This window comes from Drosophila albomicans, chromosome 3 (assembly GCF_009650485.2).
Source record: "Drosophila albomicans strain 15112-1751.03 chromosome 3, ASM965048v2, whole genome shotgun sequence".
In the NCBI taxonomy this organism is placed as follows: Eukaryota; Metazoa; Arthropoda; class Insecta; order Diptera; family Drosophilidae; genus Drosophila; species Drosophila albomicans.
The window spans coordinates 26571197-26594147 of record NC_047629.2 but is presented as its reverse complement, the minus strand read 5'-3'; the positions used below and the strand labels follow the sequence as shown (position 1 = coordinate 26594147).

At 41.6% G+C, this 22951-nt stretch overlaps 2 protein-coding genes across 6 annotated transcripts in view; one reads left to right on the top strand and one right to left on the bottom strand.

The window, feature by feature from the left end:
• Positions 1 to 22951, top strand: part of LOC117567867 (teneurin-m) — a 145863-nt gene that overhangs the window by 19642 nt on the left and 103270 nt on the right. The window lies entirely within an intron of this gene.
• LOC117567883 (cytochrome c-like) lies at positions 13805 to 14325 on the bottom strand. The gene has a single exon (XM_034248156.2). The coding sequence runs from the start codon at positions 14234 to 14236 to the stop codon at positions 13910 to 13912; it is 327 nt and encodes a 108-aa protein (XP_034104047.1). The 5' UTR covers positions 14237 to 14325; the 3' UTR covers positions 13805 to 13909.

The window sequence follows — 22951 nt, the reverse complement described above, 5'->3', positions numbered from 1 at the left end:
TTATGAATACTTTACTGACTTTTATAAATTTTTATAATCTTACAACTATCAGCTTCTTATCACCAACTCATCAAACCCTTTCCTCCATTAGCTAACGGGTATTCACACCCGCAATGACAAGAGCAGAGCAAAAATATTTTTTTTGTCAAATTTTACTTGACATTTTATTTGCTCTTTTTCGTTTGTCTTCATCGCCGCCGCCATGAAGAGAGGTGTTATGTGGGGCAATCTTTTTGGGGTTGTCGGGGGCGCCAACGCTATAAAAATATGAGACACATGCAAATTATGCCGACGCAATGCGTGGCAACTCAGACCCCGATTCTATATGCGGCTTTTCATTTTATGATGCGAGAAAACGAATAAAAATGTGTATTTTTATTTGTTTTTTCTTTCTCACTATCGAAATTTATGAGAGGGAGAGTGAAGCAATCGTCTGACAGGTGAAATAGAACAGCTTGCGAAAGGGATTTCGAAATTAGTTGGGGCACAAATATTTCCCATTGATGGATTCTCATTTTGGGGTTTTGACAAACTGACTTCTTGGCCGCTCTCTCTCTCTGAACACCTGAGGCACGTTTGTGTATCTTGCATTTTGGGGTGTGTATTTCAACAATATGCAAATTGATGCAAAACAAAGAGCGAAAGAGAGCGGAGATAGAAAGACCACGACAAAGGCGCTTTGAAGGCGTTTGTAGGAAAATGCAGAAGGAGAGATGAGTAAAATGTGACTGTGACTTTCTCCCTCGGAGCCAGAATAAGTGGCAAACAAAAAAAAAAAAAAGAGGAAAAGAAAACGAAAAGTTTTGCACGAAAATGAAAATCTGAATGAATGTCGTGTGTCACTCTATGTGTGTGTGTGTGTGTGTGTGTGTTTTGGCAATTTAATAAACATAATGATCAGAGAGCCAGGGCCATGACGATGATGAAGTTGCGCCCGCTTCGTGACAAAATGACATTTTGCTACCAGCAAGAAGCAAAAAGAAGAAGCAGCACAATTCCAGACATGCCCCACCCACCATCACCTCGGTGGCGTCTCGGCATCTCTCTTGAATGTGCCACCTGAGTCCCGCGTCCCTCTCAGTCGCTATTCGCCTGTTCGCTTGGCCAGGTTCAGGTTCAGCCGCAGGCTTAGGTAATGAAGCAACTGGCAATGAAGCAAAAGAAGTTTCAGAGCGAGACAGAGAGAGATAGAGAGAGCGTAGGTTGTTATTTTAAAATTTAAATTTCTGTATAAATATGTTCACGCACAACCAACGTATGAGTGTGTGTGTGTGTGCATAAGAATGCCCCACAGTCGTCGACGTCATTAAAAGCCAAAAGGCGGCGACGATGTCGACGACGAGTTTGGAGAAAAACTCACTTAAAATTTCAGCGCACGTGAAGGAGCCAACAGGGAGAAATTGTGTTAGAGGCCAGAAAGAGAGGGGAAGCAATGCTAAAGGGGGAGGCAGAGCGGAAGGTGGCAAAGTGTGGAGCGTGAGCTTGTATTTTTTTGTTTGTGTTTTTTGGTTGGGTTCTTTCGACTCGTTCTCCTCGGTTTAACGGTAAAAGCGGCAAAATTTCCCCGTATGTTTATTATGATTGTTGTTGTAATTGTTTTTCTTGCTCGCGCTGGTATGAAATTTAAATATGGCCAAAAGGCTTTTACAATATTAAGTAAATTGCTTGTGAAGTTTTGGCCAAATCGATTTTGTTTCCCCCCATTCGCATTAAAAATTTTCAATGAGCCGCAGCAATTGATATTTTAATGTTGTGTTGCATCATAAAAAAACACAAAAGAAAACAGCTGTAGGAACAGCTTGAGTTCCACATTTGAGTTCCACACTTGACAATTGTGGATTGCAAGCACAGCAGGATCGTGCTTGGATCGCTAATAATTCACAGCTTCTGAGCTGAGAATTTAGTTTTTGCGCAGCATTTGAAAGTGAAACTTCTACGGCAATATAATGTTTATTAAAGTTGCCAAAATTGCTATTAAAAAGTTTTTAAATAATTTGAACTTTGAGCACAATTTAATGCATCAAACGAAAAGTGCAAATTTGATGAACTTAAGACAAAGATTAATTAATCAGCGATCAACTATATTTTGTTTTTGGGTAAGTGTGAAATGAGATGACATCATTCAGCACAAGTTCTGTTTTTGGACCTTGCACTTGTTTACGCTTTTTAGTGTTTCATCACAATCCCTGACCTTGCCAGAGACGCTAAAGCGCTTCAAATTACACCCGCTTGCCATAGATTGTGAGTCATGATGGGTACAAAACTGAGATCAGTCGTTGCTATATCAAGTTTATGTTCTATGGCACTTGAAATTGCTTAGCCTGGCATTTTGCCTATCCATCAGGAGGAGCGTGTCCTTCCTTCCTGGTGGCTGTCGTAGAGAGGCTTTTAGCACACAGCTCGGCACAAGTCTGTGTGCTGTGAATGCAAACAATAAATCCATTGTGGCCAAAGTGAAATCAGGCTCAGCGCTCTCCAAAAAGCCACTTCATCGCCATTCATCCACCCTCGTTTCTCCATCCTCCGCCCTCCAATGCCTGCTGCCATCTTCAAACACTTGAGACGTCGACGGCAGTTAATGCTAAGCAAGTGGCTGAGACTTAGACCCAGACCGAGACCGAGAACCAGAATCAGACTCAGACTATGACTGAAAACGAGAACGAAAGTAAAATGTTAATCAAGCTGATTGAGTTGTCGAGCTCTGAGTTCTTCTCGAGGTCTAATTTTAGGCGCTAAAGGCTTTTGTTGCAGCGGGGTGGCAACAACAACAAACAAACAAGACAAACCAAACAGAAGCTGAAGCAGAAAAACAGCAAAACACAAACGCTTATTAACATTTCCATTGGAGCATAAAAGCCAAACATAGATCGGGATGGGGAGGTGGAAAACAGATGAAAACGCTGGCTCAAGGTGCAAAAACCGACAATAAATATGCGTTAACTTCTAATAGAGACAGCGGGGTTGGACAGCAGCGTGTGCGGAGAGCAAGAGGGGAGGAAGTGTATGCAGAACGAAGCGTGTGCAAAAACATGCAAATCCCCAAACAAACAATTTTAGCCAAGGGTATAAACCGAAGACAGAAGATACAAGGCGGAGGAGCAAACTCTTAAGTGGCAGTCTGATGAAGATGCGAAGCCAAAGCCACGAAAAAAAAAAACAACCAGTGGAAAGAAGTAAAAAGAAAATCGATGCGGTGACATAAAGATGAAAGCAAGGCAAAAGGGCTGCAAAACTCAACGCATACGTAATACGTATACGTATATCTCAGGGGGGAATGCGTGACAGTCGTTATTGTTTTTATTTTTAATAAAAAAAAAAAATAATAATACCCAGGACATCCGCTCAGCCAGCCACTTAGTCAAGAGAGAGGGAGAAGTACAGAGTACAGGAAACGTGTTAGACGAAAAACGCCCACAATTGTCACACAGCGGGGGAAGCTTTAAAGGGGGGCAAAAGCAAGCGATTAGTTAACCGAGGTGAGATAGCACTTACTTGCTTTTTATACACACACTTCAATAAAAGAAGAAGAGTATTGTAGCTTTCTTTGTTTGAAGCTAAAAAAAAAGCATCTTCGACCTCATAAGAAGATGCAATCTTATATTGTAAAACAATCAATATATGGCATATCTTTAATGTAAAAGTTAATCATTATACCAAATAGAAATTTGGTATGTTCCAGTATTTTTCCAGTATATTAATTATGTAAGGTAAAATTTAAGTTTAATACCATTTTCATTAACATCCTAAATGTAAACGTAACTCATTATACCAAATAGAACTTTTGGTATGTTCTAGTATTTTTTCAGCATATTAATTATGTAAAATAATAGTATAATACCGTTTTCGGTAGCGTCGTAAATGTAAAATTAGCTCATTATACCAAATAGAAATTTTAGTATGTTTTAGTATTTTTTCGGTATATTAAATTAGTATACCTTGACGATAACACCGTTTCCAGTAGCATCTTAAAAGTATATCGTCGCACCAAAATATATCTTTAAGTATAATTTAGTATTTTTTCAGTATATTTTAAGGTTAATACCTTTTTCGGGTATCTCACAGTCGAGCATTCTCAACTGTCGCTTTCTAACTTGTGTATTCCTTGCGCCGACGATCAATTCAATGTCAATTGAAAATGTCTCCAGCAATCAAATTTATGCACCCAAAAGAAAACACAATAAAAACAAACGGGGAACTCGGAACGCGGAAGGGAAGCTGCCACACGTATGCTTTTGTGGAGCAGCTCGTTTCCGGTCTTGAAATGCGCCTAAAAAGATGCTATACAAACTGTTCAAGTTGTTTGCACAAGCGTATAATGAGGCAGCGCGCAAAACGCTTTCCTTTCACCCCCCACTCGCCCCCTAAAAACGATTTCTGCTTCTTTCTGCAGCGGCCATATTGGTTTTTCCCCCTGCTTTGTTTTTCTTTGCATAATCTTTGGTGCTTAATAATGTTTCAGCAAACGGCAAACGACATTTCAGCTGGCGACACGCAAACTTGCGGCTCGTGATGATTTTCCCTGCCACATGCCGCATTCCGCATGCGACGTCCTTCGGCATACCTTGTGACGTGTGCGTTGTTTTTTCTGCTTTTCCTTTTTTGTGTGTGTGGGGGAGGGGAGGGTTGCGAACTAAACGCACCATTAGTCTTTGGAAATAGCTTAGAGCGAAATTTACATTATTAAGCTTTCGGCTGCCGACTGGCGAATGGCAAATGGCGAATGCGCGATGCGGACTTTGTTTTTGAGCTTTGCTTTTTCATTTCCGTCGTTGGTCGCCATTTTGGGCCAACGGACGCGATAACGGTGCTAAGGGGCAACGTTAATGCAGCGTTATTACAACGCAATGTCAATATTTATTTTTTGACAGTTTTCTGCAACTGTTTGACGACGGTTGCCGCCCCTAGAGCGGAGAGTGCGGGAGGTAGCCATGAAAATTAAATAATATTGGCAACCCTAAATAAGCCGTGAGCTGTGTGAGTGCTTTGACACTCTAATTGGGGCACGCTAAATGCCTAAAAGGGCATTAGGTCAGGCCTTAAAGTGCTGCGACAAATTACCATGCAAATTTGACATAAATTTCGATGTAAATTAAATGTAATTACATATTTATTTGGAATTTTATTTTAATATTTGCTTATTTATATATTCTATATATCAACTCAACTCAACATTTCTTTTTATTTTATTTGCAGGTATGTAACGCTTTCAAAACTTACTCCCACATAGCGTAAGTCTTTTTTTCGTACTTTGGAGTAAGCAAAATTATCAAATGCGTGATCGCAACTTTCACTTTCTCTGGGTACCAGGTAACTGCAATACAATAGTCTTGAGATCAGCTGGGGAACATCAACAACGAGAGTCACAACTTAATCCCGTTCCAAGCAATTAGAGCTCCCAGAAGATGCGCAGCATAGTTTAGGTTTAATTTGGTAGAAAGCGCCACAACACACAAAAGAGACAAACAATTAGCAACAAAAATATGATTTAGTATTTGACGTTTCGAACCGAAAGTGCACAATGGAAAAGTTTTGTGTGCGATTATTAAAGCATCACTTGGATTCAGTTTTGAAGAGTCGCAAAAGCGGCAAAGCAAAGACCACAGCGACGCAGCCAAAGACTAATTAATCATTTGGCCAAGTCGCGAGTTTTATGGTGTTGGGTGCCTTAAATGGAAATTAAATTGCTCGGGGCAAACTGCAAGAGAGGGCTGCACTTAATGCTAGAGACGTAGAAGATAATCGCCCCACATCCTAGATGAAAATTTACGCCACTTGAGTCATTAATTCTCATAAACGAATCAATTGGAATGCAGGTCGGCCGAATTTAATGGAATTGAACAGAGAAGAGTTTACGAATCATATGTTTAAATCAGCTGCATATATTTTAAGCAAGTTCCCCGAAAGGAAAATATCCAAAACATAAATCTACGAGGCGACGCAACGTCTTCGCATAAATTGTTTACACGTTTATTTTCTGTCTTCATTGCGCATTGCGAATAACTCAATCAATCAGCTTTGCTTATAAATTTTGAGTGCCATAAAGAGACTGCCAGAAAGACTGCTGCAAAATCAACAGCAACAGCAAGAGGAACAGCAAAACAATAACAAAATTGAACCGAAATGTACCGAGGCCAAAAAGCATTTAAACAAGCCATAAAAATCGAGCAACCGCAAAACGCAAAACAAACAACAACACAACGCAAACGAGAAATTGTGCTAAGTTTTGTTTTTTATTTATTTATGTGGTACAAGGAGGATGCAGAGGCGGGGGCGGGGGCGCGGGTGCCAGAACAAATCGCGGCCAAGAAGTGTGAGTTGAGAAATAATTCATCAAAGAGCCAGAAATTTGTGAGATATTAATCAGTGGCCTGGTCTCTGGTCTCTGGTCTCTTTGTGGCATCACATGTGTGCTGTGACCATGCCAAAGTCAATTTCATATACATACATATACATATATTTTGTTGGCGGCGCATTTCAAAGCGATCCTCCTTCATCTCCCTGTTCACAGAATGAAATCCGCAGAGGCGTTTGCCCTCAAAAGCGACTGGCAACCCACGCAAAATCTCGACGATTGGAGTTTTTGTTATATGAAAGAAACAATTAAAAACATTTGACATTATTTTGTTGTTTGGTTAATGGTTGCGCTTTGGTTGCGCAGCTCGTTGACAAGAATTTTGTGCTTTTTGGCTTTCGGTCATTAACCATACTTAGAGGCAATAAAGTTGTCAATTTGGCACCGACACCAGACAAACCAGTGAAAGGCACAATCACTGTTGAAGGCAGATGTGCTCACAGGTAGTTGACATGCTTTCGGCTGGAGGAGAGAATGATGAGAGAATTGAGAAAAGGCCATGTGAAATGTGAGACGACACAAAACAAGCGGCGACGATCGTTGAGCGATTTGACCATGATATATGGCACATTAAAGCACAAGCGAGTTCTTAAAGTTCTTTTGTGGCTTATCGGATGACCATTTAATTTGCATAGATCAGCTCAGATTTGACACTAAATAGGACGTGTGAAAAATGATTGAGCCAGCTGCGTTTATTAACCCTTCCAGGAAATGTTCACAGTCAATTTTTGGGCATAAACACAACTAGTTTTTGGTTATCTAACAAACGTTTCAAATTGAAAATAGAAAAAAAAGCAATTTATTGAAAAACATATTTCACCTGCAGCATAACCAGAAAGAAAAAAAAAATAACAAAATTGAAATTGTGCTCGAGAGCATAAAATGAAATGGGAAAAGCTATTGATTTGCACCAAATAACAGCCGGCGGGTGATTGCATAAAAATCAAGTGCAATAACAGCAAAAGCAACTCTTATAATAATAATAGAGTGACGGCATATGAAAGTGAAATAGTTGAAAATAAAAACTGAAAAAAAAAATTGAAAGTGCCGCCCGCCGTCGCCATCGACAACGATCGAAGTGACCATTTAAGGTGAGGCATCAAATTGAACACAAACTGTTACAGCGAAGCAATTAAACAGACAGCCATTAACTACAGTAAACATTCAAGAGACGCAACGACGAGACAATTCAAGGTCTCTCTGCATTAAAGCGCTTAAAATGCTCCGGCACAAGCTGTCAACTAAAAATAAAACTACAACAAAAGAAAATAAGAGAAGAGAAAAAAACAAAGTTAAATCAAAAGCAATCAAATTGACAAAACGTCAGTGTAATAAAGCGTTGATAAACAGCAGCAGAGACACAATCGAGAATCGAGCTAAAATTGATTAGCCGAAGAGGAACGAGACTGGTCCAGCAATAGACGACAGAGAGAGAGACGACAATCAGCGAAAAGCTTCAGCAAAAGTGGTTAAGCTGGATCGAGTTGAGTTTGGGACAGATCGGCGGGGCTGGACCTGAGCAAATTGCACACGATTCACGATGCGTTGCAGGCAATGTGCCAAAGGAGACAGAGAAGAGAAGAGTTGGGAAGGGGAGTGAAGTAAAGTGGAATACGACATTCAGACACGTTTGTTGCAGCCGCAGCGGCAGCGCTGCTCAAGCAATTTACAATTTAATAGCACGCCACAAAATCGAAACGATGCAGCAATGAATGTGTAGTATCGATGCCAGCGATCGATCGATTGAAGATCGCAGGTCTCAAAGCATGTGAAATGAAAAGCGAAGAAGAACTTTCTTTCCCCATCAATTAGCTACGTAATTCTAATAATCTTTCAGCTCGCTTGTTTATCTCTAACTACAATTTGTTTTTAAATTTGTGCCTCGCAAAGTTTTCTAATCTCTCTCTGCGCTCAAGTAATTTTAATTTCAACTGCTCGTTGCGCCTCAATTGGACTGAGCCAAAGGCCTTTTGCGGTCAGCTAATGTCAGTTGGCCTAGCCTCCACCTCCACTTCCATCTCCATCTCCACTCCCCTTGTGGCATCCACATTAATGCGCACTTTTCCACGGCTTTTGTCTGCATTCTGTATGTTGCCAGCCGGCTTAGCTCTTTGCTTCTTGCCTCTTGCCTCTTGTATTGTGGCCTATGTTGACTTTTCATTTCCTTTTCTCATCAGTTGATTGTTCAAATTGTTGATGTGGTGCTGTGCTCCGCTGTGCTGCAGCTTTTGTTGCTGCCGCAGTCGAAGTCGCTGTTGCTGTCGATGCCCAAGTCCAGCTTGCAATATATATTGTCTATACTATATTCGCTGTGCTTATTTATGTGCGCGACCTTATAAGGCGAAATAGCAAAAGAGCAAGAAGGCACCACAAACGATTGCAACTCGTTCTCTGCTGCCGCTTTTGGCCATATTTAATTTTTAGCAGCGAGCAGGGATCGGCACAGGTACACACGATTTAGACCTGGACTCCAGCTTCTTTCTTTCTTTTCAGATTCAGCCTTTGGGCCTCGAAACGTTTTCGGTTACAAAGTGATTGCTTTTTATTGCCTCCTGCCTAGTTTCTGTACTTTTTGTAGTTGCTTCATAATTTGTGTGTGCTTTGGCTTAGACATGCGTAATTTTCGGCTCTATTTTTGGGCAGCTTGTTAAGCTTAGAACACCCAACTTGGAGTTGAGTCTGAGGACGATGCAGCCTATCGATCAATTGGCGCAATTAACTTATTAGAAACTCGCAGCTTGTTCAGAGTCTTCACATTAACCCATTCGCAAAAGCACTTAGCCCTCAGCAGGCAGCAGGCAGCAGGCTTTGACAGCTCTCTCCTACTTAGTCGTGGCTAATGATTTAAAGTTGCTTTTACTGGCCAAGTTGCAGTCGCAAGCAACCGAAGAGACTAATGTTCTAATTAACCATATGCTACATCATTAACTGCAGGCGGACTTGAACTCGACTCGACTCAAGGAATCGTTGAGAAGGAGGTCGAGTCAGGTTTGCTTCTGCGAAAATTGCGAATCATTCTTCATGCTGTCAAAATGTCTGACAGCTAATCAGCAATAACTGTCATTTAGCAAATAGTTGCTCATATTTGCACTTAAGCAAATAACCCGAGTCCACACACACACACAGGGAAGAAGAGAGAAAGGAAGAGACAGAGAGAGAGAGAGAGAGAGACTGACACTGACAGGGCAATGGTAATGGGCCTTGGACATCATGGAACTGGCAGCCGAGGGACAGCTGAGCAGCTATCGAGGGCCTCTTCGTAATGTCTCATTGTAACACTTCCGTTAAAATCGCGTCGTCGTCGTCGTTGCCGTTGTCGTTGTCATTGTCGTCTAACTGTGACTCATGTCCATAACAGTCAATAAACATAAACATGGCTCGTACATGGGGCTAAATGAATGATGGACATCGAGTGGCTTTTGCAGTCGCTGCTGCCGCGGTTGATGCCACATTTGATAGCACCATCGTTCGCTCTCTCTCTCTCGCTCTGTCTCTCTTTCATCTGCGAGCAAATCCGAACCCAAACGATGCTCTTGAGCTCTGGCCAAAGCCAAAGCGCATCATTAGCCCAAAAATAGACATCGTCGTCTGTGTGCCCATTTCGATGATTTCCTAGGAAATGAGCTGCTTAAATGTTTAGCACAACGGTAAAGCGGTGTACATTTCCAAGCAGGAGCTGCCACAGCAACAGCATCAGCAGCAGCAGCAGCAGTTGTTGCAAGCAGCAACTAAAAAGCGCACTCTTCCAGCTATTAACCTTGATGTTGTTGCCTCTTGAAAACTGCGCATGGGATCATCAGCCAAAAGCAGCCATGACTGGGCCTTGGGCACACACAGACTTTGAGTAGAAGAACTTCGAGTTGGAGTTGGAGATGGGGCAGCATCATCATCAGCTTCATCATCATCATCATCATCATTTTCATCCACATGCAGCTCACGAAAACCGAATGGCAAACTGGCAGCTCTGTTAGTTCTCCTGCATTTTCGGGTTGAGTTGCGTGATATATGCGACGCAGAAAGTGGCACACAAAAAGCAACAAATGCTCCACGTATATATAGTATACAGGGAATCTAGCTGTCTAGCTAAGTTCTTGTCATTCACATTTGCGAAAAAAAAGAGGGGGGCACATATGTTTGGCATTGTGTGTGGCATGCCACAGTTGCCATGAATGATGCGCTGCAGCCAGTTGATGAGCTACCATAATGAAGCGCCTGCCAACACTGACATGTCGTTGTGCAACACTGCTTTAACGAACTTAACTGCCAAATATATTTCGATTACTATAGTACAAGCAAAGATTTTGTGGTTGGCTTATGTATGAAAGTAATAAAATGTTGATAGATGGCTTAGAATATTATTCTGAATATCGTAAAGTTATAATATTAGGAATATTACAAAAATGTATTATAACTAGATAATAATGGTAGCACTCAAAATGATAGTTTGCATATTATTCATTACTAAACTATTGATTTATATAGAAAAGTTGAACATTTTCCAACATTTTCATTTAATTCATTACTACAACTATAAGATCAGTGTTAATTCATTCATAATTCATTACTAAATCTCGAAAGGTTAGCCTTATTCAACACTATGCTAGTGTTTGCTAGAGTTTGCTATGATCATAATAGCTTCTGCTATAAATATGAGCTAGATGGGTGGATGGATGAATGGATGGATTCTTTTAGCTGAGTTTTTAAGAAATGTAAATACTCGGAAGAGAAATAAGTTGACAAAGAAAACCCAAAGGAAAGTCTCTATTAATCCTTAGTACACTAAAATCATTTCAAACATTAAGTCGCCGATGCCCAAGTGTAGAGTATAGCTGCCAACAGAAAGCAATCTTGCAGTTTATCTCAAGTCATACATCAGACTTTTCGGCAACAGTGCGAGTGAAGTTGCACGTGGAAGGGGAAGGGAAAGAGAAAGGGGGAGGAGTGGGAGTGGATGGAAATGCAGTTTATCCTGCTTGGCTATGCAGACTCCATTGATGGCACACGATGTCGACGCGATGGCAGCTGGAGATGCATCTGAGCTGAGCTGGATTTTGTGGCTGCCTTGGCAACGCTTAAGCTGCACCGCATGTGATTACCCAGCAGTTAGTCTTGCAGCAGCAGCAGCCGTGGAATAACATCAGCATACACTACTACTTCCTCTCACACCCACACTCACCCAAAACTGTTTCTCTCTTTCAGTTGCAAACGCTGCTGGTTGCCATAAGCTGCTAAATTGCCGCTGTGCAGCAAATAGAATTTTAAACTTGCCTCGCCTCGAGAATTGCTCTCGCTCTCTCTCTCTCTCCCTCATCTCCTTCTCTCTTTCTGTCTGTTGATTGACCTTAACGCTTGAACCGGCGACTCCACACGACCACGACCAACTAACTGTACCCTGGCATAGCACAAAACACTTGAACTGGCTTCGACTCCATTCCAACATCGAGTGGAGCTTGACTGGTTTACCTGTCTGGAGGCTTCGTCATGCCGCGCTTTAATTCACTTATAATTTCAGTCTCCCCTCCCCTCCCCTCGTCTTTTTACGCATTGCTCGACTCGCATTTCATGTTTGCAGGTTGCAACGTTTGCTATGATGTGGGAAAATAATATTTTCATTGATGATTCGTACAGAGCTGTGCAAATATCGCCTTAAGGCTAAAGCCCTCATTTAAATAATAATCTTTCCGTTTATAGAACTCCGTTTCATCACCATTAATAACTTATGAAATAGTGTAATTAATTGTTCAAGTTGATTTGATTTGCTCGCTAACAAACAATAAAGATTTCGTCATTGATTTATGAGCACTAAAGTTGGTAAATGAAACCCTCACAAATTTTGCTATATATTCTTTGTTTTTTTTTTATTTTTGGGTATTTTTTTAACAAGCTGTCGCATCCACAAAAATAACGTATCACATTAAGAATAACGAGTGTGCACACACCACCAGTATTTAAAATGTCAAAAGTGCCCCCACACTCGGCAAAGCTCAAGAAATAATAATAATAACGAACAAGAGAATCGTGAAATATGTTCGAATCTGCATGGTACATGAAATGCTTTTTTGTTTGTTCTGTACTGTTTTTTTATTTTTTTATTTTTATGATTGATCGTTGCTTAAAGAGCAACTTAAACAACACGAGAAGCGACGTTTAGGGTGGGGCATCAGATACATATAGTAGGGTTAAACAGTTACACATGGACAGCAGCCAGATACAAAGCGAAAGAGTTGGAGAGAGGGAGAGGGAGAGGGTGTAATGTAATGTCAGAAAGAATTATTATTAATTCGGGGTTGGGTTCCATTTTGAGAAGTTGACATTCAAATTGTGTCAGTCTTTCCCTCGTTCCCTCGTTGTGCTTTTATTGCTGTCATGATCGATGTTGCTTCACAAAATGATGCTGCATTTTATAACGCAATACCTCATGATGTTGACATTACGAACAGCACATTGAATGCATTTTTGCGCTTGACTTGCGACTTGCGACGCACACGAGAGAAATTCAAGCGAATTTTTGATTTATGTTCTGTGAGTGAAGTTAATTAACACCCCTCACAAGGCTGATCATTGGTTCCGTTGCGATGCGATGCGTTTCGAGTGTTGTTAAGTGTCAAAAGTGACAGATCGCTTTGTAAGGCGTTGCCTCAAAGGGAGGCCGACACAGAATTGTAATCCGATGAAGTGTTCAAAATTGTTGACGTCCCTCAACAGAGCTCTTCTCCGTTTCTCCGTCTGTCGCTTAAGATGAGTTCCTTGATTGCTTTGCCGAAAAAGTTTTAAAATGTTTCACCCAAAAAAGAAAATAAGTTGATTCTTCAGCACACAGCTTCAGCTTCAGCTTCAACTTCAGCACACAGCTTGTGCGTTTGTGTGTAAAATTTAATTAAAAAATTCTTTGCTATGCATAAATTTGCCTTTTGTTTTGAGCGGGGACTGCGCGAAGAACCGAAAGAGCGAGTGAAAGAGCTAGAGCTATAGATGTGCTGTTATTGTTTGTTGTCAGCAATAAAAATGTCATCACGGCCGAGTCGAGTCCTTCGTCCATTTTGCATCCCATTCGCACACTCAACTGACTGCAACGCATTATTTTGCAATAACAACGCCAGAGCAGTTGAGCTCGCCAAGGCGAATGACAAAAGTGTTGCCACATTCACACACACACACACTGAGACACACACACACATACACCCTCGCACAATATAAATTAAATTAAAATGCTTTTCTTCTTTGGTTTGCTTTCTCTCGGTTTGACATTTCTCTCTGCTTAATTGCTTTGTTAATTAAATGTGTTAAGGCATATAAAAAGGATATGAAAACGCGACAGACGTGCGCTTATGCAAAGGACATTAACTTGACAACAACAACAACAACAAAAGCAACTAATATGAATTACATTCAGCTGTAAATTATCGTATAATTGAGGCAAAGCAACGAACTAAAGGGGAACACACAACTGAGGACAACTTAATTTCATGTTCATTTCCCATCAAATTATAAACTGAATTATCTCCCAACTAAACTCACATTATTACATATCTTTTTAGCATTAATTAATCGTTGTATTCATTTGCTTGCCGTCTTTAAAAATGCAATTATATCACTCCTTCTACCGGGCTGCTTAAGTCCCGCAAAAATCATCTTGGTGCCGGGTATATAACGCTTGGGATTCTCCAGATACTCGAACAATGTGTCCTCGTTCCAAATGATGCCTTTGGCTTTGTTGGCTTCAGTGTATGGAAATCCTGGCGCCTTGCCCGTTTGGCGACCGATTAAACCATGCAGATTGGGTCCCATTTTGTGCTTGCCGCCAGCCTCGATGGTGTGGCACATGGCGCAGCGTTGCATAAACAGCTTCTTGCCACGCTCCACATCGCCAGCTGGAATGCTCATTGTTAAAGTTGATGTGTTTTCGGTTTTTATAGGAAAACGCTAAGTAACTTTTGCTTATTACAATAAAGGAAATTTCAAAAGGTGTGGCCAAGCCTGCTTAATTAATTAGCACTAAACTAGGGAAGGCTGGTCACACTGAACAATTGTAAATGCGGTTAAATCGGGGCACAATCTTTAAAAATCATGTAATAAATAGTGATTGGATTGCCTTTTGTTTAAGTAATTCAATTCTGTAGTTTATTTTTTATTAAGAAAATTGTGACCAATCCTACTCAATTAATTAGTAGTCTGGTCACACTGAACGATTGTAAATATATCTAAATTGACTTTAAAATAAATTACCTTTTTTGACAAAGAAATTTTCCTCATCAACTTGTTAGATAATTATCGACAATTTGATGGTTGTCACACTTAACACTTTACATCACAATTGGGCATGCAACGCACACACACACACACACACTCGACTTGCATAACAACCAAGAAAGATTGCTTAATTCCAAAGCCAAGTCTGTTTTTTTCAATTGCAAAAACAAAATAATGCAAGAGATGCTTGTTAACAACATCAACTTGAGGCAATTACACGCAGATGCAGCTGCCTTTTGGTTGTTGTTAGCTGCGTTGCCTTCGAGCAACGTTTTAGGCAAAGTCAACTAAACTTTACAGTAAAGAGAGAAACAAAAAAGTGCAGAAATATGCGAATAAATAGTTGCAGTCAGTCTGCACCCAAAAACAAGAAGGCTACAAAATATATATGCCAAGCTGTCAACACGAACACATGTGGCCCGACCCCCTGACAACAACAGCAGCAACTACAACAACAATTGTTGCTATTAGACAGTGAACAACAGCGAAACAGTAGCCGGTTTCTCAACTTGGAGGCGTCTCTTGCGGCAGCAAAAAGCGTTTAATAAAAGCAAATATTATGCGCTTAATGCGACTGCGCCGCCAACTGGCAATTTAAAACTGCGACAGCAAGTTGCACACCTCAGTCAGACAATTGCAACTGCAACAGCGGCAACTTAATTAGACATTCAGTCAAGCCAAGTTGCTGGTTGTGGAGCTGCGCGCAGGCGCCACAGAATGTTAATTTCTTTTTGCACATTGCTGTATTTAGCTGTCTGTCTGATGGACGACTGACAGTTGCTGTTGATGAAGATGCACGAGGAGCGAGGAGGAGCCACCCATGTGATGTGGGTAGCAAACGCATTAAGTGGCCATCAACATCTAACGAAAGCGAAAAAAAAAACAAAACAGAACTAAAGTAGCTGAATATATGGGGCAAGATATTTTGGTTGGGGGGGGGGGGGGGGAGAGGCAAACTATAAACATGTGAGTAGGGAAAACGCAGCCAAGTGGAAATGGCAAAAAGGAAACAGATGCAAAGTCAAAGCAGATGATGAATTGGCATGCAAAAAAAAGCAGAGAAAAGAAACATAACGAACTACATATTAATAGAAAGAGAATTCAGTGATGACTAATTCCCAGGCAGCAGTCGAATTTGTGGCACGCACAACGCCCACTCGAAAAGTGATTCGAAGCGAACTTCAACCCACGCCGATTTTTCCAGTTTCAGTTCCAACTCCAACTTGAGGAGGAGCTCCTCCGAAACTGGCATGTTGCAAATTCTCAGCCGTCAGCGGCATAACTCATTATTTAATGTCAAATCTGGTCGATAGTTGTTGTTGTTGCGACTGTGACTGCGACTGCTCTTGGGGCAAGTCGTGCGTGCGTGCGTGGATCGAGGGGGATGCGAGGGGCAAGAACTACAACAACAAATGTCAACAGTTTTGCAATGGCAAAGTCAAAGACAGCAAATCGATGCACACAGCACATCGCGAGGAGTCTGCGTTGCCTTTCCCTACATTTTTTTTTTTTATTCCTGCAGCATTTTTTTTTTTTTTTGAACAGCGGCCTAATGACATTTACACGCATGCAAACACACATAAATCATTTGCGTTTGTCAGTTCTGACAGCCAGCACCCAGGCAAAAATAACAAAATAACCACAGAACACAAAAACAAGCAACAACAAAAAATAAAATAAAGTAATATGGGAGAGAAGAAACATTCAGCAGCTGGCAGCTAAAAAAGAAAAAAAAAAACTGACAAGCAACTGAGAGACAAGTCGCCTCCCGCACAAGGATAAGTGCCTCTGTCTCTGTCTCTATCTCTGTGTGGATTGAGTGTAGACAATCAATTCGTATTGGTTAATCACTCATATTCATATATATTCATAATCATATTCGAAACTTGTGAGCGCAACGCTTTCAGTTTCTGTGTGTCGATTTTCGTTCACTGCTTTGATGAGCTGAGTGCCGAATGCATTGGTCACGGCTTGTCAAAGTTCTTGGTAGTGCAGCAGGTAACCCCTGCCAGGGTTGCCTTTCAATCTCAAAGTGAGGAAAAACCATTTTTTAATGTCAGCAGCACATTTGCAGCAGCTGAAGGAGAAAAATTTAAGAAGTAGATAAAGTGGTATTAAAAGAAAAAGTAGAGCTAAAATTTCTAGTAGAATTTGTTGAAGAACGTGTTGAAAATCTCTCTGTACAATGACTGTATACTAGTGAAATTCCTTGACTTGCCAACATTTCTCTAGTGAACTGGGTCATGTGCCAAACAATCTGTTGTTTTTTTCCAGACAATTGGGGGTCGCCTCCATTTGGGTATCTAAATTATGAAATGCCAAGGATTCGCATTGCGCAAATGAGCAGCTAAGACAAAGGGGGATCCAATTGTTGCTCCCTCTCCCTCCTCTTAGCTGCTGTCAAGTCATAAGAAAAATGTTGAAAAAGCGAAGTTAAGCATACAAAACAAACATTGCTCATTGTTGTTGCTGTTGCACGCTGCTGTGGCTGCAAGTCAACAACTGACACAATGCAAAATGTCAACGTCACTCACCGATTTCTCGCATCCCATTCTCCTCCCCCTTTTTTTCTCCCTCTTGCAACTTGCTTTAAAAAAATTGTACATCAAAATGTCTGCACACATGCGGCGCTTGGCCAAACTTTTAAAGGCAACCCTCTCTCCCTCTATGTATTTTTGCTAGCCAACAATTTTTGTAATATTTTGCATATTTCTATCCGCATCAAATTTCCACAGAACAAAACCGCAACCCGCTCACTCCGAAGGGGTTGTTAGAGAGCTAGACAGAGAGATAGATAGAGAGAGAGAGAGAGACTATGCTTCTAATGCTGAACACTCGGCCGCAAATGCCACGGATTATGTGTTGGGTTTCCGGTCTGGATGCGTTGCCATTGGATTCGACGACCAGAGTTGTCCAGAGTCCTAAAGCCCGGGTCTAATGTCATTAGCCACAACTGTCGTCAGCGTAGTCGTCGCCACATGTCTTCATAATTAAATGTGCAATGGCAGTCGATAATACTTAACAAATTTAGCGATTATCAGCAGCCCTCCGCAGAGACACAGAGACACAGCCCAACCTACAACCCTAAACCCTAAAGCCGAGAAAAACCCTCCCCACGTTTTTGATGCAGCTAGTGAACACTTAATAAAAAATAATTAATTGCAGTTTTTGGCACAAAAGATTGCTAGCCAGTAGCTATAGCTGCTGTGGCTGGCCATATGTTCACACCCCGATTTTTTGGGCAGTAGGGTTGCCACCCCTACGGCTGGCTACAATAGACTCGACTACAAATACGATATGTTGATGGCGTTGACAAATAATGACATTTTTATGATGCTACTGCTACTACCAGCAAAAGTAGCGTGTAGAGGAAGAGAGGGAGGGAGGTTGGCAACTCTGCTCGTGTCCCGTTATTGGCGTTGATAATGCAATTTAGACGCCGTGGGTCTAATGACCTGTGCCCGACTGTCATTCCGCGAGGGAGCCAGACTCCAGAGTCGGGAATAAAAGAGCAGCGAGAGCGAGAGCGAGACAAACTGAGACAGTTTATTGTTGTTGTTGCTGTTGTTGTTGTTCTTGTTGTCGGCGGGCTTAATGACTTTTAACTTGATGCTATTGAACGCACAACTTCTTCTCTTGCAACTTCCTCCCTATTCCCTTCTTTATTATTATTATTATTATTTTCATTTTTGTTTCTTTTCCTTTTCTTTTTTTCGTTTTGGCAATTTTGCTTTGTTGTTGACCATTTAATGCCTCATAAAGTTTTAATTTAACAAAAACGTCGTTACTTTTTCTATTGTTGTATCTTGGCATAGTGATTGCTGATGTTGTTGTTGTTGTTGTTTTTGTTGCTATTGCAGTTTGTTATTACTTTTATTGCGTAGCCAAAATGCTATCAAAATGACAGTTGCTGCGGTAATTTCATTTGGCAACTTTTAAGGAATCCCAGGAAGTTATTAATCTTGCAGACAAGATGAACTTCTACTTTACATAATTTACATAATTCAAGCGAAACTGTGTATTAATCATAATTTTTTTATTCTTCTTCTACTTGCAGGTATGTTGACACCACATTTCTCTCTAGGCTCCTTCTTTGTGGTATAATGCGTGGGTCTGAAAAATGCATTCAAAAAAACATTCCTTACATATTAAATAGCAGATCATTGAATTCGATATGAAAACAAAATGACAATAAATTGTCCAAATATTTAGACAAACCTACACAGGAACAAAGAGTCCGAGGTCTCGCTCCTTGATCCGCTGCAGGTAGCAAAAAAAGCGGATCTGCTGATTGTTATCGAGCGCTGCTCATGGACAAATGATTGAAGTGAAATGAAATGACAAAATGTCTATATACAAATGCGGCTGCTAAAAATAGACAAAGACATAATAGACGCAATGAATTAGTCATTTGTAGCACGTAGAGTTAGGGGAATACAAATGCGTGGGGTCTGAGGGGAAGTTTCGGGTACTCGTGAGCATAAATTTAAGCGCTGCAATTAATAATCATTTAGAGATGCAGCCACAGCAACTTTTGGCCTGTTCTTGTCAGTCAGCCAAGCAAGCTGGCCACTAATCCCGTTTCTCCGCATTTTCCCCCATCCGAAAATTGTTGTCATCGCAGCTGCTTGAGGTTTTGGCCCATGTGATATATGAGCGCCCCCTGCTCTATAGAGTTATAGCTCTATTTCTGTATGCCTGCCGCCTAATGCCGTATTTAGACCAAAAAGGATTAGCAACAGCAGCGAGAAGATACAAATGTATCTCTCGGACTTAACTGATGAGCTCAAACAGTACTAATAAATAACACTGCAGACGGAAGTCGCATTCGGTGGAGGGGGGTTGGGGATAGACAAACTAGCATCAATTAAGCGAGTCCAAGCAGACAAGTATTCGTATTCATACGAGTTCAAGCTTCGGCTTACCTTTCCCCAAAAAAAACTGGGAGAGAAAAAAAAACCTGAGAACGATAATCATTCGTTGTCGAAGGAGTTTTACATACTTGTAGCTCGCAGCAGTCTTGTTGCTTCCACATTTTCTCTCGAGCCCAGCACAAAATTATGGGTTAGCGTTAGACATGCTCCACCAGTCGCCGCTGCCTCCTCCCTCCTCGCTCCTCGTTTCACATCACACAACTTACCTCTGGGCTAGACAGCAGAGACACGACGAAATCTTTTGGGCAGGCAGCCAAAAAAACAACACAATAACTTGAAGGGCAGCCAGCATCCCAAAACCCAAAAGCAGCTGCATGAATGAAACAATAGTCGAACTCAACAAGAAGTTTTCAAGACGCAAACGCAGACAAAGACAACAACAACAACAACAACGATTCGAAGAGCAACCGACAACAACAACAGGTTCTACAACGCGTCGGTTCAAGTGCCCAGTTTAGCTCTTAGGCTGCCTTCTTATGCTTCGGCCACTTAGAAGTTTCCCTTGTATCTTTGTATCTGTATCTTTCGTATACACATTTTAGTTTTTTTGTTGGCTTGTATTTTCGGTAGCCGCAGGAAAAGTGCATAACATGCTGCACGCTCATTTCCCTCTCTCACTCTCTTCACCAAAAATTGTGCCCAGCCCAGGGGCAAAGGCAGCAGCAAACTGCATTTTTACAGCAGCAGCAGCAGCGGCAGCAGATACAAACTACTTTCAATTTGTAATTTGTGGTCGAGACGCGGTGCCCCAAGCGATTTTGTGTGCAGTGTAGGAAGGGAGCCAAAACGCGTCGTCTAGGTGTGAAGGGCGCTATTTTTGGGGGCTGGGCCCCTTTTGCAGTTTTGTACCAAAGCCAAAGCCGAAGCTGAAATTGAAAAATGTAAAATACTAATGAGTTCGATGCTCGAAGTGGAAGCGTAGACAGAAATATTGTGCCAAGTGCCAAGAGAGTCAAAACTAAAAAAGAAAAAAGGGAGTTCAATATGCAAAAGATTTTGCCCTGCTCCGACTTTTGCCTGGCCTTGTCTCTAATGAAATATGCATGGCGAGCAGGCAGCCAAGCCAGCCAGCAAGTGACACGCCCCTCGATAAATCAGAATACAATACATATTAAGTGGCAGAGACCAGACCTTGACCTATGACCCAACTGTGTGAGAGAGAACGTAGCTAAAACTGGAATTGAAGTCGCAGTCGCAGTCGCAATGACTGTGAAATTGGCCCCCGGACTCTAGGGCGACTTTATGGATTTTAATTAATTTGCCAGCACTTGCGCGAAGCAATTGAGAAAGCGAGAGGGCCAGATCCTGACAGGGGGCTGAAAGTCCTCCATGCGGCCGGCTGTAATAAGAAATTCAATTTCCGCTGCCTCATAATTATTTTCTTTCAATTTCAAAACAGCGACGCCGCGCGCCATGAATTATAGCCAAGGGCTATGAGGCAACCAAACCTCCCACGCGCATACATCCTGGCCTGGCCAACAACTGAGTCTCAGACTGAGATTGGAATTGGAATTGAGCAGTAGATGGAGTTGGAGTTGGGGCGGGGACTGAAATCCAGCTGCATAATTAGTGCGAGCTATGCAAAAAAAAAGAAGAAAAAAACTATGTGCAGCATAAATAGTTTTTGGAGAATTTATGGAGCAAGAAGAAAAAGGAGTTGGGCAGCATAAAAAACATGGCAACAAAAGGCCAAGACGAAGGCGGAATGAAGCAAGAAAACAAAAATACAGTATATATAACTAAACTAAACGGCGGCGACTGTTGCGTGCAGTGAATTTAAAATTAGCCGCAAGTAGGAGCCAAAGGCAAGAGGCAAAAGGAGGAGTTGAGCAGAAGATAGGCAGCAAGGCAGACAGTCACGGACAGCAACCAAAATCAAAAAAAAAAAAAAAAGAAGCGTCATACGAGTTGATGAAGTTGGAAGCAGATCCTGAAGAGAATCGCCTTGACAGGCTTCTTGGCAATCTAGCGAAAATCTCGGAGCGAAAATCTGAGCGCAGAATTGTGCTTTGCATAAAAAGATGCGACTGAAGATTGTTGCAAAAGGATTGTGAATATACATATCATCATATCATATATATATACTATATTTGCGGCTGAGGCAGTGAACTGAATGCGTACATAATTTGTTAATTTCATGCGAATCAATAATCAATGGAAAAGCGTGGAAAAGCTCAGCTCAGCTCAGCCGACGCATTGTCTTGCAACCGGTTCGGTTCACTGGGCAAATGGCAAATGGAACAAACGGTCAGCGGTTGAGGCAAGACTCGACACACTGCCCTTGCAACACTGTGCTTAATTGAGGGGAATTAATTATTTATTTAAATTGCCTGGCGCGACTTTCATTGCTTCGCCACGTTATCTCTGCCTCCCTCTCTTACTCTCAGTCTCTCTCTTTCTCTCTCTCTCTTGTGGCTGGCAATTTGTGTCGGCAAACGAGGCATTTGCAACGTTATTTGATAACATGAATGTGCCAGCCTCTTGCCCCCTTTTTTTTTGCTGCACGCACGCGCACAGATTTTAATGCGCTGCGATTTTTTGCGTGTGTTGCGAACATTTCTCTCTCTCAAGAATCGCGACTTGATAGGCACGCAATGGGCCAAGGACCCAAACCCAGACCCAGAGCCGGAGCCAAACGCCAAGCAAACTCTACTTTGTCTTTTAATGTCGCATGTCAACGTTGTCATGTTGCTCAATTTTTTTCGTAGTAGTTTTTGTGTAGTCGATGCAGCTTGTGGGCGTTGTCGCTTTTGTCGCTGATGAGCGAAAATTGCCTGTTTTGTCTTAGACTCAACTCGAGTTGAGTTTGTGGCAAGACTCGGCATACTATTTGCTTTAATTGCGGCAGCAGCTACACATAGTTAGCACGTTGAGTGAAAGCAAGAAGAGAGAAAAAAGGGAAAAATACACAGCTGTAATTTGCTTTTGAATGCGTAGGTGTCGTCAGTCCCCAAGTCGATCCTCTGTTTGCGTGTGCTGCACCCAACACAACACAGCAACAACAACAGCAATCAACAGCGATGTCGTTGCCCAAGCCAAGGCTGCAGCATCTTCACATTTAAGGTGCGGTGTTGGATTGAGCAATTTATAAAGCGAGAGGAAGAGGAGGAGGAGTTCAAGTTGCGAGTTGCAGGCAGAAATAATATCACAAAAAAATAAAGATGAAATAACACTTCATTAGCGGGCATGGGGCAAGTGGCATGCAACCGACGTGGGTTGCCTCAAAGTGAAAATAAAACTGGCGAAAAAACGCTTTGCAGACGTTTTAATGAGCTGCAATGAACTCAAAGATTGTGTGAGAGATGCACTCTGAGAGAGAGCGAGGGCAGCTAAAGATCGATTAGATAATTTCGAACTGAGATCGCAGCATTTTGATAACACAGCTCAATCGAGAGGCTTTATGACGTAATGAAAA

Bases quoted from the DNA above. Each gene is read 5' to 3' on its own strand.
- LOC117567883 (XM_034248156.2), bottom strand. From the start codon at position 14,236: ATGAGCATTCCAGCTGGCGATGTGGAGCGTGGCAAGAAGCTGTTTATG.